At 35.6% G+C, this 17,239-nt stretch overlaps 1 protein-coding gene across 10 annotated transcripts in view; it reads right to left on the bottom strand.

The window, feature by feature from the left end:
• COL19A1 (collagen type XIX alpha 1 chain) overlaps positions 1-17,239 on the bottom strand; it is a 188,179-nt gene that overhangs the window by 21,210 nt on the left and 149,730 nt on the right. For 9 of the 10 annotated variants that reach the window (XM_051777715.1, XM_051777713.1, XM_051777716.1 and 6 more), the window contains 11 exons: positions 16,367-16,408; positions 15,665-15,718; positions 14,767-14,820; positions 12,537-12,590; positions 11,530-11,583; positions 9,379-9,423; positions 8,711-8,761; positions 8,584-8,628; positions 7,635-7,661; positions 4,671-4,724; positions 2,024-2,068 (listed from right to left, as the gene is read on the bottom strand). In XM_051777715.1, coding sequence (XP_051633675.1) covers positions 2,024-2,068; positions 4,671-4,724; positions 7,635-7,661; positions 8,584-8,628; positions 8,711-8,761; positions 9,379-9,423; positions 11,530-11,583; positions 12,537-12,590; positions 14,767-14,820; positions 15,665-15,718; positions 16,367-16,408 — 525 coding nt within the window. The remainder of the gene's footprint in view (positions 1-2,023; positions 2,069-4,670; positions 4,725-7,634; positions 7,662-8,583; positions 8,629-8,710; positions 8,762-9,378; positions 9,424-11,529; positions 11,584-12,536; positions 12,591-14,766; positions 14,821-15,664; positions 15,719-16,366; positions 16,409-17,239) is intronic. The other variant, XM_051777714.1, reaches the window with a different exon arrangement.

Genomic DNA, 17,239 nt, shown 5'->3' with positions numbered 1-17,239 from the left:
AATATTCATGTTCTTGTTCATTATTAAATGAAAAATCTTGCTCTTTTGTACAACGTTACTCAATCCCTGGGTTTTCTTTACACTTTCTGAATACTGAGATAATGTTTTCATGAGGTTTTCTTTTACAACACCACGATTTCCACAAGGAGAAGTCATAGGCAGATCAAAGTTTATCACGGTATATGTAAAATCAAGATTAAGGTCCTTCCTAGTCCTAACTTTTTTGTGTGTGTGTGACTTTATTACTGACTTAATGTCTTTTGCAAAATTTCTTCATTCTGTTTTTTGGCCTCTTTTATTGTTGTTTTATGTTCAGCCTGTCAGAACTCACAATCCTCTCTCATCTCATCATTTAGATGCTAATTTTAAATGTCTCTTTTTTTGTCTCTTTATATATATATATATATATATATATATATATATATATATATATATATATAGGTTTTCTTTTAACAACTTCAATCTACATTTCCCAGAAATAGCATCAGACCAGATCCTCAGTTGACTTGTACAAGTGAGGAATCAAACACATCAACATCAGTGACAACTTTGGGAACAACAGGACTGAGGATAAGTGCTGAGGAAATAGGCATTGATGGCAATGCTTGCAGAATCTCAGCCCAAGCTTCCCTCATAATCCCAGCAATCTCAGCAAAGTGCCAAAGTGTAAATAAGAGGTTTATATTCTCAGATGGGAAAAAGAGTCCACTATTCAATCTAGGGAAAAATGACAGGGAAGGAACACAAATTATTTTCCAGTAGGATACGTAGATATGTTTCACACTCTTCCTAGGCTACTGAAAAGGTTGTTTTTCATATGTCTATTAATTTGTTAATTAAAACTTCTTAGCATAAAATATAAAAGGAAACAATTAATTTCAGGAGGAAATAATTTATTTCGGTGGATTTTATTAGAATTAAATATAATCAACAGAATGCAACTCCATCAGTGATGAAGGGACCTCATTAAATATTTCATATCCAACTTGAATAGACAACATCCAATGACTTGGAAATACACAGGGAATGAACAACTGTGATAATCCTAACCAGCTACTGCATTATTATTCACAGTGTGAAATATATTTCAGAGCAACAAACTTTGAAACTCTTACATCTGCTACAAAACTCAGAGAAATACTTCTCTTTTTCCTTTAAGTGTGCAATTTGCTTTAGGAGAACCTAATGAAATTAAGCTGTTTAAGATCATGTTCTCTCTTAGAACTCACAGTAAATAGACTAAATCAGTGGCTAATGGAAATGACAGTGCATAGACACAAAATTCTTTTTATTTCACGAAACACATATTTATAATTTAAACAGCTCCTAAATGGATTGGAAGCTGCCCAAATTTAATAATAAATCTATTTGCATATAAATAACTCCATATTGCCTCCTGAAATATGGATAAACTTTTTTATTAAACTGTGAATGCAATATAATGTATTCATTTCCTTTAGGAACACAAATGAATAATTATAATTTCAATTTATCATTAGTTACATTTACTTTCACCTACAACAAAGTTTCTGGATGACTTTCAGAAATCTCTCTGAATACCACATGTAAATAGCTGACAAAGCATTTCCCTAAAGCAAATGTTTGATTGACTTGATATGCAGATCCTTGTGGATTGCAATAACTAGTGTTCATAACTTTTCTTTGTGATAGAAAGATGCTCAGAAATTTGTGCATGCTCATGAACACAGAAAAAGTCTTTATCTATATTAAATAGAGGCAATGAGAAGAATCTCATATTCTTTCTTAGCTAAGCATATGCAGCTTCAAATTCCAGCTTTATCATGTATTCACACCACTCCCTCCTGTCATTTTAATAATAATATGAACCCTCAATGCTATTAAAAATCTAATTTCTTTAGGAAAAACACAATCTTCCTACCTGCCTATAAAGTATAAGCCAAGTACTCATGTCCCACAGTGGTAGAGATTACAGCTCAGCATCTTGCTTGACCTGCTTTTTCAGCTTCTAAAAACCTGAGTTTTCCTTAATGAACATACATACCGGTGTCCCTGCTACTCCCGGTGCGCCGGCTGGTCCACGGTCACCCTGAAGAAAAGATAAATCTATATTTAAATGGCAACAATCAAAACAGAAGTTTGTTTGTGTATTCCCATTAAAACCTGAGGAAGAATTATTCAGTGAACTGAAAATGGGGACAAGAGCCAGGCTCTGCTAAATGCTAATATTTGTCTCTGCCAGTGGCTCATTTTACAGACCTGAGCAAGTAACCAAAATCCTTTGTTTAGGTTCTCTTATATTATGTTTCTATGCTATCCCTTTGATTCTGCTTCAGGCCTCCCTTGAAAAGGGATGGAAAGTCCCTGATTTATCTGAAGTTGTCCAAATAATTACAATTTGTAGTCATGACAATGACCAAAATTCACACAGGGTAATTCACTTTCATGTCAACAATCCCATGTTTAAGATGTGTCTTTCAAAGAAGATTTTGCCTTCCTGCAACCCGCTCATTCATTTACTAAAAGTCAGCATCCTCAATTTGCTTGTGCCATGGCCCTTTCTGGGCAAAGGTCCTCATTTTAGCATACACCCATCTTCATCTATGCTTTAAGCTAAGACAGTGGGGTATTTTTTTGCTGGAGGTGATAGGTTATGTGCATAAATTCATCTTTCTTGAGAGGTCTATAAACCAAAGCAGACAGAGGTCAACAGTGGTAAAACTCTACACAGTGGTATTTGCTCTAACCCACTGCTGACGTGTGTTGGTCTGCAGCACTACGCTTTGCTACTGTAATACTGGTTAAAAATGTAAGAAAACATTAGGGTCCTAGCTTCTATATTCATGTCAGAAAAGTCCTGGTACTGTTAAAGCCATACTAACAGGCCAATATTTTTCTGAGATGAGTTTATATTACCTGAAGCAGATTTGCTAAAGCTCTGCCAGCACAGCTACACACATGTCTGCTGTGCAGAAGAGCCTCAGGGAGTGTTGGTATTTCTGGTTTCTGTTCTTGTAACTAATGCTGTTTTGTCTCATTCTCATAATTTTGCTCAGGTGCACAATGGCAATGCTGCTAATTAAAAGACAACTCTGTTACACGAAGTGTAGACAGATGACAAGTTAAGTGTCTGACCTCATGTCCAGAGGAAGCAACTTGCTTACAGGCCACAGTTCAACCTCTCCTGCTGTGGAGGCTGAGAGAAGTTCCTTAATGCATGTTTGTCCCTCAGTGAGGGACACAACATGCACCTCTGGAACAGTGAGCACTATCTGCATCAGGCAGGGCATGTTGTCTGGACCACTTCACACTGTCCCAGTGGTTATTCTAGACCCAGAACTTGCGGTGTTTCCCCTGTATGGTGGCCCTGATGACAAAACTGAAAATTCCTAACATTGCCCTTGCAACTTTTTCTTTTCTTTTTTTTTTTTCAGGGTTATTGTGGTGCTTTCAGCAATGTGGTTTGCAGCATGGCTGCACAAAACACTGTGTCAGCACAGCTGAGGGAAGGGACATTTTATCCAGAGGACATAAAGTTCTTAAACCAGTTCATGAAATTATCATGAAATTATAGCAAACATTTGTCTGTGGAAGATGAAATTCTGCTGCACAGAGGTGCATAATAGCTCTATATTAAAAACCAGTATGCATTATACTGTTGGGACTGGCAGGCTCCAAGATTCTGTTCATTTATTTGCACCAGAAATGTGGAATTTTGACCAAATTTAGTTAAGGAAAAGATATTTTTCCTCTGGGAAAGGGCCAAACACTCACTTAGCTGGTTTATACAATTTGATCCATTGCTTATTCCCTTTATTTAATTCCTGTCCCCACTTTGTCTAAGTTAGGCCTGTAATATCTCCCTGTGTTTGTTCATTTTGAAATCAGACTAGTTCTTATTTGCTTGTAAATTGAAGTATTACAGAGCAAGAATCATCTCACGTAATTTAAACATCTACCTTAGATCTTGTCACTCCCCACTCTGCACAAGTAGCAGTAATGCACAGTGATATCAAGAGAGAAACTTTAATTTACATTGCTTTTTGGTGAAAAAAGTTTCAGTAAACTATTTTTGTATGAAGTCATTGAATAATGTAATTAAAAAAGCTGAACAAATACTTCATTTGCAAAAGAATTTACTCATTTTTCTTCTTAAATTGATGGGCAAAATCAAATTGGTTTTGCTGACAGAAAGCATATTTATGGATTTTTTCATTTCTCTGATGTTTTGTACTTTGCCATATTTAGAAATGAATATCAAAATACTGACATTTTTAGCATTTCATGACAAGCTAAATTCATAATCGGCCTCCACAACTAGCAAGCAAAAGGCTGAGAACAAGACAGATGGAATGCAAGCATAAGACAATGTTCGATAGAGAACAGGAATTAGAGAAACACGTTAACTATATTACTATCAAGTACAGAAGTGTTCTACCAAGTTAAGACAACAAAATATTACAAGACCTCCCACACAGACTTTTCCATTTGCAGAAAATGAAATGTTATGTTGGATGAGTCTATGATTTAGATTCACAATAAAGCAAAAAAGTATAGATAAATATGCCAAGATTTTTTCACACAGAATCGTTAATACACAAAAAAAATTCAAACATAGTTTCAGAAAACATTTAGTTGCAGGTAATGTCCACTAAGAAGAAGCCACCATTACTTCTTTTTAAGAGTCCTACCTTTTCCCCTGGGAGTCCTTCCAGTCCTGGTAAGCCCATTGGTCCTGGGTCTCCCTGATTTTTTTTAAAATTAAAATAGATTGTATACATTAGAATTTCAGTACTCTACTTGAGAAATGTTGAACAGCAAGCAACAGCAGATTATTTAACCTGAGATTAGTAAAACAGCTAACCAGTTATTAGGTGAACAGATTTTGTTATACTCTATTTTACTGATCTGTAAATTAAATTTTTCTCAGAGGCATTGTCTGAATATTTGGATCAATGGTTTAATTTTGATGAAGAATGTAATCCAGAAGACTCCACTTCAGTGCTCTTGCAAGCCAAGGTCACCTCTAAAGCATCTCCAGGCAGCAGAGCCTTGGGATGTAAGCATACACTGTCAATCAGAGAACCAAACTCCAAACAATTCCGTGCTCTGCTCCCTGAACAAAGGTCACTCTGCAACAAGGGATGCACAGACTGGATCCCTGGGTAGGTTTTCAAGTTTTGAAAGAAAACCAGAAACATGCTCCACTAGAGAAATCAGGTTAACATGTAGAGAGGGGAAGCCCTATTAATTGTTTTTTGAAGGAAAATTGATAATTTATCATGGAGATTTAAACTACAGCAAACAACTCCAGTATTTCAGCAATTGTCAGTTAAATCAAAAGCCATGGCAAATTGCTGGCTGGATTTCTTGAAGTCTCTGACAGATCTCTCTTCCCACACCTAAACTCTGCTTGGTAGCTGGTGTTTCCTGAGTAGGAAGTGGACACTGATACAGAAAGATGTATTCAGCTTCTGGGCATTATGGTGAAAAAGAAGAGGTTTGTGAGTTCTTTTGAAAACAGATTATTCAACTGTTTTAGGAAACTATCTCACAACTCCATGTTTTGCTGTCACTGCTGAGGGGTTTTCATTTGGGTTTCTTGTCCTTGACAAGCATAGTTATCACTTTGGTTCATAAATCAAAATATACTTTTTCATGTAGCTGACTTTCCATTAACACTTGGCAAGGAATCAAACATATTCCTAAACCCTGCATGAGCTGGCTGAGTGGAGATTATGCACCTTCATAACAGATGAAGTCCAAGCCAGCTCTTAAAGATATAACCTTCCTATACCACTTTGATCTTGGTTGGGTCAGTGTGAGCTGGCTGCACTTAATTCTGCTACTATATTTGTGTAGATATTGTGCCTTCACTTGTAGGAAAAAAGGTACATCTAAGTGGTACTGGCATGCTATTTTCATGAGTAGAGACATTCCTCAGTAATTTCACACTGATACTGAAGACAAAGATTCCATAATATGGACCCAAGTTAGAAGACAAGAACCCTTCAACAAGAGAAGACACATCATCATCTCCCAAGTATTGTGGCCTGATGTGTTCAGACAAGGCCAGTCTCCAGTGACATATAAACAATCCGTGTGTTCTCCTCTGACCCTGATTCTTTATTATCATGCATTCAAGATGTTGGCTGAACCATCTCCTTATTTATTATGCCTAAGACTAACAATTTGAAGACAGGACAGCAGTTGAAGAGGTCAAATGTCAGCTTCTTGGTGGTTGAATGAACTCCTGAATGGAACCCTGCAGTAATTTGATTCACTAGTAGGAGGCAGAGATGTTATTTGCTTTGCTGGAAGGGACATGATTTTGTTTCAAAAATGATCTCCAATATTTTTTCAGGGTTTCCTGATCTTTATCAAGTAGACAATTTACCAGCAGACCATGGGGAACACAGCATGACTGGGGACAGTTTCCTTTCCTAACCACCTCGGCTTCTACTGATTTTATCGGTAAATTTTTTGCATCAGTTTCCATTATCTGACATATAGTACTCATCCCATTTCAGTCATATTGCCTGAAGTTCAAAAGAGGCCTGCTGGACACAGTTCTACCACACTAATCACGAAGGAACAGCATCTGTTTCATTGCTTTGCAGTGTTATAGTGCTGTAACAATAATTCTGCAGTTATGTGACATTCTTTAGACTCAAAAAATAAGTACAAAATTTATTAGAATTTTAACTGTTGTGGAAGCATTTACCCAATTTTTAAAACAATATTAATTTAAAATGATATTTGATACTATTATAATTTTTTGGTTCAACCATCAACACTCAAGTGTTACTATTATCTTCTGATGTCCAGCCATCAAGACACAATACCTGTGAGTTTCAACTTTTCCACCTTCAAGTCTAGGAACTGTAGCAACACACTACAAGATGATCACAAATACAGTTTCTCTATTATAAAGGCAAGGACTTTGGAAAATGTACGCCCATTCAGGGTTTGGATCTACATTCTGCTGGCAGATAGTGCTATGCAACTGTTCAAGATTCTTCCCTTACTTGTCTTTCCCCTCCTCATAATGTTTAAAGAACAATCACATAAAAAGGACATAACACTGTTTAATGCGAAAAAAATAAATCAAAAAGTTAAATAGATGTGCTTTTGAACGTTGACCTGCATAGCTGAAAGGTATAGTGGCTCCTATGGTCATCATCCTCTTGTTCACAAGAAGCAATGTGATCTTACTGTAAGTAGCCATCATGCCATTTTTGAAGAAAATATCAACTTCTAGTTGTTACTAGCTGGCATGATGTAGCACACACTGTACCTTGACCATTATCACTTTCAAATTTAATACTGAGAACAATCTAATAGCTCTGAAGGTATTTTCTGCCTTTATTTCACCTTCTTTGGTCTTGGATATATCCAGAAACAGCTCAGCAGAGATGAATCCATAAGCTGTTAATACTATGTTCAGTCCTTCATTACATTTTCACTTAGAAAATTTACCAAAATTGCAAAATTCACAAGCCTGGCAATTAAATAGGCTTTTTCAGGTGTACTGATTCTTCAGGAGGTAAGCTACCTGCTAAAGAATGCAAATAGACTCTTCTACCCTTGTAATTACTATCATGTGTCAAACTACTTTGGGAATTTTCTATTAAGACCAAAAAAGACATACATACCACTGTTCCAGGATCTCCTTTTGGACCCTGCAGAAACAAACCAAAGTGGAAACACATTTAAAGAATGTCTTACACAATAAGATGATATTTTTAATGATGGCATTATGAGTATACTTTGCTAATGCAGTGCATTTAGAATCAGTATTAATTCCAGCCCTCTCAGCTGACTAATTTAGCATAAAATCTTAATATTTTGGGTTTTGTTTTGCTGTTCCAGAATACAGAGAAAGACGGCTCTGTACTTTGGTGCCAGGCCACAACCATAAATGGCACATAATGTAAGGACAAAGTCCTCACTGACAGCTACAACATATTTATGTGGTTACAAAATGACAATCGTCTCAAAACAGTAGAACCTGCCTATGATGCTAACAAGGAGGAGGATGTAAAATAAGTGCACAGTATCTCTGGCTCCAAAGAACCAAAGCAGCAGTGTCCAGCTGCAAAGTGGTGCATTTGCACTCTGCAGCGTGGCAGACACCAGCCCTGTATTACTGCCACAATATAATTCCTGGTTTTGCACATTTTTCTTCACTGTAGCTAGAAACAGTGAATCAGTGACAGAACTCAGATCAGACTTCACGAGCTTCTCATTTCTGGCACCAAATTTAATCCACTATGAAGCTATGCCATCACAAACTATAAATACAATATGACATGTTTTTAGATATTAGAATACTTTCACTAAGGAGTCCAATGCAAAATTCTGTACCACTTCTGCAGCCTTTACTTGCTAGGACAAAATACTTAAATCAAAATAAATTACTCTCCCAAATGTGCTAAAATACTTAATAAGCATAAATTCACAGACTCTATATAATTTTCTACATACCAATCATACACTTATTTTTTCACTCTTTCAATATAAAATCAAATTCCACACAACCAACCAATCTCCCTATTACTATGTCAATTAGCTCTTAGAACTTAGATTTCTGATAATACTTACTGGAGGTCCTGGTGGACCTGGATAACTAGTGACACTCGCACCTCCCTGTAACAGCAAGTTTAAAAGTTGAGTTGGGCCAAAATTAGGTGTGGATTGAAAAAAAACAATTAACATTAAAGAAAAATACCTGCAGTTTATATAAGCTGCTCATTCCATTTCTTTCATTGTATGGCATACCCTTTAAAGCATAAAAACCAAGTAAGTGTCATTTATGAATTATAAAGGCAGAATTATTGTTCTGTTCAAGTCCTGTAGCCTGGCAAACCTGTGGTATACCTTTTGTTCTCAATTTGTCAAAGATTCCAGACATTTCAAAAGAACACAAGATACATACCAATGCAGCTTGGGACTTTTTTTTGAATGATAAAACCAGAAACCTCTAAATCTCAGTGTATGTTATATTTTGATATTTATTATTACAATTCTGCAGAATAAATTTTGTGTTAGGTACTATTCCACTTAATTCGGAGTTCACAGTCTCTCCCTAGGTTCCCTGAGTTCTCTGATCTCATGTACCCAGGTTCTCAAATTACTCTAGTAACACTGGACACCAAGGTTAACTAATTTGACCAACTTTCTAGAATGGTTTTAGTGACCTGAACTTACTCAGCGATGAATTGCAAAAAAAAAAAAAAAAAAAAAAGGAATACAGAAATATTTTGAAAAAAGACATTTTTTCCATCCTGCAATACTAACGTATTAGACTGAATGTTAGTTCCTTTTATTACTTTACATTTTACTCACAGGTATATTGTTCTTAGTATAACATTCAAAATATAAACCAAAATGTCTCACCGGAGGCCCAGGTGGTCCAGGTTTCCCAGGAGAGCCTTCACTACCCTAGTAGAGCAAGAGATTCATAAGACTTATTTACTGTAACTGGCCAGATTTATTCCATACTCAAGCTATGATGACCATAATGACAATAAACAAGAGATACAAGCAGGTAATATCAAGAATAAATTCTCCTGCCCAGTTCCTGCTTAAGTTTTAGGCAAGTTATGAATAATTACTTTGTACTAGTTTTTTATTTTCTTAGTTGCTTGCTGCTTTATGCGTAGTAACTTCCTTATGGCAAAGTAGTAGTGGTAACCTGGGTTGTGAGACATTTCATAAGTACCAGGAGAGAGAGGAAGATTAAAAAAAAAAAAAGATTTGTTAATATGAATTTCTAAGCAACTGGCAGATAAAAGTTAACATTCATTGTTAACTTTGTATGTTATTTTGTAAAAGCCAGTCCTCAGCTGATCTTTCATATGTAAATAAAGAAGAGCTACAGTTTGAGAAGTTCGGTTTACATAGATATGCACTGAATATAAATTGGGATTTTTTAAAAAAATCTTCTTTATTAAGAGACATAATGAAAATATTTTTGGTTTTTATTATAGAATATTAATCTGCTGTTATCTGTATCTGTAATCTGTTCTGCTGATGTGTACTGAATTGCTTATATTAAAAAAAAAATATAGCTGCTGAGATTTTTCCCCAGCAGAATGGTGGGGTCTCTGACTAGTATAGAGTTACAAAGGTTTCAATACAAAATTTCCCAAAAAATCTTTTCAAAATCTTTTCACTACAATTCAGTAAAGTACACTGTATAATTTGAAACAAGTCTGTCAGAATTTTTCACTAACTTTGTTGAATCCTATTAAACACATCTCAGTGAGACCCTTAGGTCACATATTTAAAATTACTAAGGTGGCAAAAGTCAAGCTAAGTGTTCAATGCCACCAGAAAAATATAATTGTAGTTAAATGCTTATACTAGAATAATTTTCAAATGGTCCTGCTAATTGATAGAAACTAAGCCTCCAAAGTGTGGTTTGGAATACTTCCTGGGGTATTAAAATACTATTATTTTAGAAAGCATATTATGTGATCTTTTCTCAAACATGTCCCCCAGACGAATGAGGGAGGAGAAAATTACTGGGCCTGTAGTTCATTTACTTCATCACTCTTCAGTCATCTTTTTGCCCTTTTTGAATGAGGAACAAGTTATAGAGCAGTGGCTTCTCATTCTCACTTCTGTGTGAATTGTGAACAAGGAACTAACAAAGACTTGGGTTTTGCATTCAGTTACATAAAAATGAAATAACTGGGGTAAATTTTTCTTATTGTAGTCTGCAAGGAGAAAACTGTCATTCAAATTTTATACTGAAATAATCTCAGAGCTTTACAAAATAGTTTCCCTTCTTACTCACACAGAGTCAAAGTTTTGCAGAGTATTAGTAGAATCCCACACATTGATGTGGCAGTGTTATGCCTGAAAAACTCCAAGGTAATAGAGAAAAAAATAAAAAAAGCTGTATTCATATACAAAACGGAGAACTTGTACCAGAAAGTATTTTGCAGCAAACTAAGTTTGTCTCTGCTGTATTTCTCTGATCTGAGGAACCCGAGAAATGAATTTGACCTCTTAGTTACAATGGATAATATTGGGTACCCGATAAAAGAGCACATAAGTTTGATAAAAAGTAGTGCTACAAGAGTGTAAATTAAGTATAAAATTAAGTGTAAATTAAGTATAAAGGAAGCATATGCATTTTTTTCAGAATGACTAATAATAACTTTCAGTACTTGTGAAGCACTTTGAAAGTATGCAAATACTTTTAATACTGGTAAAAGAATGAGTAGCAGACCAAGCAGTCACCAGTCATATACTATGTCACAAACACATTTTCACTTTCCTAAACTTAATATACCTTACACCTAGAGAACATTCTCTGCAACTTACATACACCACAAGGACTGCAATTCAAAATATAAGCCTATATGCACAGCATTGCTTGGGGAAAGTACTTGTATTAAGACACAAATAAAAATTTGAAATGTATGTCACATTCTTGTTTGCACTCTTGCACTTGTTTAAAAAAGCCCCCAAACACAAGAGTGTAATGGGACTGCAAAACCTTCACAGATCTTTACCAAGACTAAAGAGAAGGAATACCTTTTCGCCTTTTGCCCCTGCTGGACCAGGATGTCCAGGTCTTCCTGTGACTCCCTGCACAACACAGAATTCTTTATATTAGTTATGAAAAAATGAAACACAGTATTCTTACATTGTCTCTAAGTTTTTAAAACTTTTGCTTTTTGAAGGTCATTTAAACCTAATTATGCTGCTGCTTCAGGTTTAAATATTTCTCTTCTGTCTGATACAACAGCTGTGTCCTTCAGATAAGTCCTTTGAAGGGTAAAACTTGTGTTTGCAGTTGCATTTTCACCTTGGCAAACTAAATGCACTGACTCTAACTGGCACATCTTGATACTGCTAAGAATCACGCATTACTGCTAAAATGCTAGTTTATATATTCCACATTAAACTTCCTACATGTGCTACAGTTTTGGAAAGAAGCATTAGTACTGCCATGAAACCTAGGAATGAATAATGATCATAGTAACTAACATGATTCCACCCAATACGTAGAAAATAAAATTTGAAAAAATTTTGAAGAGGACTTTTGCCAATAATACCAAAAATTCTAATGATATATTTCAGTGCCTTTAAATACTGTCAGATTATTCTCATACTTTGTTTTTTACTTGTGAAACCAAGTAATTACAGAACAAAAAACAATGCAAGTAATTACTTGGTTTCAGCACTGAATTTTTTCAGAATTACTAGCTGGAATTATTTTTAGATTTTTATTACTAACAAGTATAACTTGAGTACAAATACATAATTCACTGCAAGTGCGCACACCGTAAGTCATGTAACCTCACAGATTCTCTAGTAACGCTAAAACTTGAAACCTATTTAAGTTACATAGACTTTGAGCCCAGAAAATGACAGTATTTTCAGTAACATCAACACCAACATAGTTTACTTTATTAGAGCCAGTATGGGTAAGGTTTTATTATTACTGTCCTAAAAGATAAAAGAAAGAATAAGAAACTAGACAGCTACAGCAACCTCTCCAGAGGTAAATCAGATCACAGGTGATACCAAACACTTACAGATGGTCCACTGGGTCCTGGTATGCCTGGCAGTCCAGGAGCACCTTGAAGACCCTAGAAATTAAAAGAGCACACATCTAGTTCCTCTCTCACTTTTACATAAAAAATACTTATATTCAGCATGTCCAGCAGTATTACAACTATATAAAAATGCATTTTCTTCTAAAAGGTTGGTGCATTATTTTTAGTAATGAAAAAAAACAACACCTTGACATGCAGGGAAGAGATTATCATTGGACAAGGTCAGAGGTAACTTCTTGCTTGAGTGATAAACACCACTTGTCCTTCAACCTTTCACATTGTTATCTTATGTCTCGTAAATCTTTTTGTCTTTAGTTGTGTAGATAAGAACAAGACAGCTGGCTTTTCCTTAGAGATTAATTTTCTATTTTCTATCACTAAAAGGCTCTTCTTTTGGTGAGAAGACATTTACTCAGACTTTTCAGTGTTTCCTGATGCTGTCTAAATGCAATACTGTTTTCTGCCTGATTTATAGATTTTGCTTTTTTGATAATGGAACATGACATTTTACACAGTATTTAATGATCCACTTTCCTGCTTTTATTCGATTTTATTGACTGTAAAATTGATTGACTCTGGTATCCACTTACTAAACATACACGTGTTGCAACTTACTACAGTAAATATAGATGGGATTTGAGATAAGCCTGGATGCCACTGAAAGTCTTTCCTCTGCCACACCAGGCTTAGGTGCAATTTTAGACATGTAAAAGACATGTACTAATGAGAGCCAAGTGCTCTTGGTTCTGCCTATAGTCCACGAAGGAAAATAGATACCTCCCAGCAGAGACTGATTTTATCTGTCTATCCGCTGACAAGAAGAAGGTGTATTTCTCCTGTTAAATGCTGTGTTTAAGAAGGAATGGCTAAGGAGGCAGTCTAGAAAGCTACAGAGATCAGAAGCCCTGAAATAGGTCCTCTGAGGGAGAGACTGAGGGAAAAACTTCAGACAGAAATAAATCAGGAAAAATGTGGAGTTGGGGAGAGACATTGATTTCCCTTTCTTGCTTCTACACACAGAGGACATTGATCCACCTCTGCAGCTTTTCATAGTGGCAGGATGTGCTCTGTTCATTTCTAATTACTTTACTCTGATGGTACAGTCATATGGAAAATTAATATGAAACCAAAGGAACCTTTTCTGCAGTTCTTGTTACTGATGTTAAGAAAACCCTCCCCTGAAAAAAAGGCATGTTTTTTAAAGGAAGAGAACTAAGCTTCAATGAAGATTAAAGGGCATATATTAAAAGCATATGGAAGTTGATGAGTGCATTTCAAAGAGTTTCAGGTGGGCTTCTCAAACTTTCTGCCTATTTCCATGCTAACCAAATCATAACACTGAAAATAAATGCATTTTTTTAAAGAATTTGTAAAAACATGCTAAACTCTGGGGCAAAACAGTAGCTGGAATACATATTTAATGCTTCTGCTGCATCTTTTTTTTCCTCATATAACTGTTTACATTTGGAAGCTAAGGATACTGATGAACACAGATTTTTTTCAAAAATTATTCTCATTCTACTAGTCTACATGGCCTTAGTGCCAAAGAAATGTAAAATGATCATAAAGAATTGCAAACCCCTCAATCAATACACTCTAAATGTGTTTCATATTCTCCTGGTGCTGTGTCTTGTAGCCAGCACTCCCTGATTATAAGAGAATTTTTTCCTTCTCCATAAAGACACAGAAATAACTCTACGAATGCAGTATATGATGCAAAATACTGTAAATACTTTGAATTCAGCCTCTTCAAACATTTTCCAGTTTCCACTTAATAGTAATTGCTGCTATGACCATTCCCATCAGAGTATTTGCCTAATGGAATGTTTTTGAAAATAAATTCTAAAGGGGATCTAATAAAATGAAAGCAGATACATTATAAACATGAAGTATTTTCTGAAAATATTTGGCATTTGCCTATTTATTGCTCTATACCATACTCTTAAGAATTAGCATGTAAAAGTATATGCGGCTTTAAAATATATAAATGAGTAAAAATTCATAAACAACAATGAAATAGATGTTATTTAATTGAATAATAACAGTTAATCTTATTGAAAATTCAGAATTGAGAGCTACTTATAGCAATACATGACTATCTCGGCAGTTTTAAAGAACTAAAAAACATCCTGTGCATTTCATTCTCAGTCTAGGTCTTTACTCAGGTTCAGATAGGAACGTAGCTGCTGTAGAAATGAAGTACTTGTACCTCATCACCCTTCTCTCCTGCAAGCCCAGGAAATCCACGTTCACCTTTGCTTCCCTATAAAAACATAACATTCAAACAAATATTTTCGTTAGAGAACAATGAATTTCATGTTCTGTAGGGCATTTTATGACCCACATTTAATATATATTACTATGAAGCCCTAACAGCCTTGGAGCCTAGAGCAGAAAAAAAAAAGGCTCAAAACAACCTAAAAGCTTTAAAATATCACTCCAATTGAGGTGAAAGGAAATGAGCGGTTTGTACCTAGCAGGCAAACTAGACGAAAGGCCTGATGGAGACATTAACACCAATGAGCTCAAAACGCTTGCTGAAATGGAGAAAGTTCACTTTTCATGGAATTAGACTCAATGATAGAAGATATCTATATGCCAAAGCATGTGGCATTTGATCTGATTACAGTGAAGCAGGGTTTTGATTGATGTCAGTGAAACTTCAAGTCCCAGTGAAATAGCTGTGTTATTCCCATGGAAACAGAATGCAAAGGCACAGGGTGGTCCAGCTGTTGTATGCTTCAGGGAGACATGGGAAGTTTCCTTCACCACAGGATTCTTGCGTGACCGACTCACCTAAAAGAAGTCTGTAGATAACAATGCACTACTTGACAGTCAAATCTGAGCTAGCTTTAAAGGTGGCAAGACACAGAAGAGCTATCCCGGTGTGGGATTCAAGTTAGGCTATTTTGCTCACTTTCCTTAGAGAGAAGGCAAACTGACTCATGATGAGGGTTGAACGAGAAAAATCGTTTGAACTTTTAGGCTGCTCAGATGTCACATGGATAGGGATCAGACAAGAAAGTCAAGACTGGAAGAGATAAGAATCTGGCCTTTTACTTCTAACAGGAGCCAAAGCAATGAAAAGTACTCTCTTCAAAACTTACCTTTGGCCCTTCTCTACCAGGGAAGCCTGGAGGTCCTCTTGTGCCAGGATCACCCTGCGGAACAGACGGAAAACCAAGTGACAAATAACCATTTTTGTTACATAGATCTGATCCATACAGACCAATTTATAGAGACTGCTTCCTTCCTGCCTTTCTGGCCATCCCTTCATTTTACCCCAAAGCCTTCTCTTCAGTCCTTGCTCTCTTCTAAACAATATACTTGTTCAGAGAGTCTTCCTTGTTTCTCCCCCATCTCTCAAACCCTGTTAACACATTTTTTACTTCATTTTAGATAGTCCCAGACACACCTGTGTTTAGGTTTGAGCACTCCAAATTTCATTACTTTTCAAAATAATATCTTATAAATTCTAGACTATTTTCCCTATTTGGTATATTACTGAAATTAATGTTAAAAAGCAAAAGTGGAGAACGAGGTATATTTGTTGCACTTCATTCTGTGTATTGGATGTGTTGGACAGGCACTTGCTGGCTACTACCTCACACGCTATTTGGCAAAATTCCTATAGAATACAAACCTTGCTTATTTTTAGAAAACAAATCAAAAATCTACAGAAATCACAAAATTATTTTAGGCTAGCCCTGTGCGTCAGAATTGAACCTACAGAAACTTTTAAATGCATATTTTGGTTTAAAAGGCATGTTTATAACAAAGAACTACATCTAACCTCTAAAAATATTTACCTTCAGTATGGCACCCATGTCTCCCACAAGTGGCAGTGCAATCTGAAATTAAAAAAGCAGATGCAGTTAGTATTTTACACAACATTACTAGTTATGATGTGTTCTCATTATTTCTAAAGTTTATATTGTTACAAAGAGAGTTGACTATATATATATATTGGTTGAAGCTATCTTTTAAATGAAAACTCAAAATTAAAACAAGGGTTTCAAATATAGTTAAATATCGCTGCCTATCCAACCTCACAATTATAATTTTTTGTTACCTTTTAAAGAACTTTCTTAAACCATGACAACAGCATAACTCCAGAACATACTAATATTGTTGGTTTTGTTGCATATCAGTAACTACTTAACGCAACTGAAACGTGTCACAGACTATTCTCACTTGATTATCTTCAATTGTTTTTCTTCCCCTTTCTCCTAGGCTTTGACTCTACCATCAGCTGCAGCACAAATTCTGGAGATGCCAAAGATAACTTCCATAAATTAGTTCAGAAACCGAAAATAATCCAGCTACAGCAACAAGAGCATTTTTTCTGTCTTTAAACATTAAGAATTAGTGCGTAACTCTGTGGTGCCAGCGCTAAATTGGCTACTAAAGCTAACCCATTTAAAGATCAATCAATAAGACTACACTTACTGCAGCATGTCTCAGATTTTCAAGACCTGCCTTTAAACTCATATTTAAAGATTCCCTGAAAAAACTCATTGCCCTTGTTATCATCAGCTTCACTCACAAACAGAGTCTCCAATTACCAATGCTCATTTCTTCTGGCAATTGCTAAATAAAAAATTGCCCTGGACATACTATAAAATTAGGTATATTCAAAATATGTTAACTGGTTTTGTTCAGTCTGTTTCAATAATTTCCAT

This window comes from Manacus candei, unplaced genomic scaffold (assembly GCF_025592945.1).
Source record: "Manacus candei isolate 608988 ecotype Guabito, Panama unplaced genomic scaffold, ASM2559294v1 h1tg000011l, whole genome shotgun sequence".
NCBI classification, from domain to species: Eukaryota; Metazoa; Chordata; class Aves; order Passeriformes; family Pipridae; genus Manacus; species Manacus candei.
The sequence above is the reverse complement of the archived record's forward strand: the minus strand, read 5'-3'. Positions and strand labels throughout refer to the sequence as shown.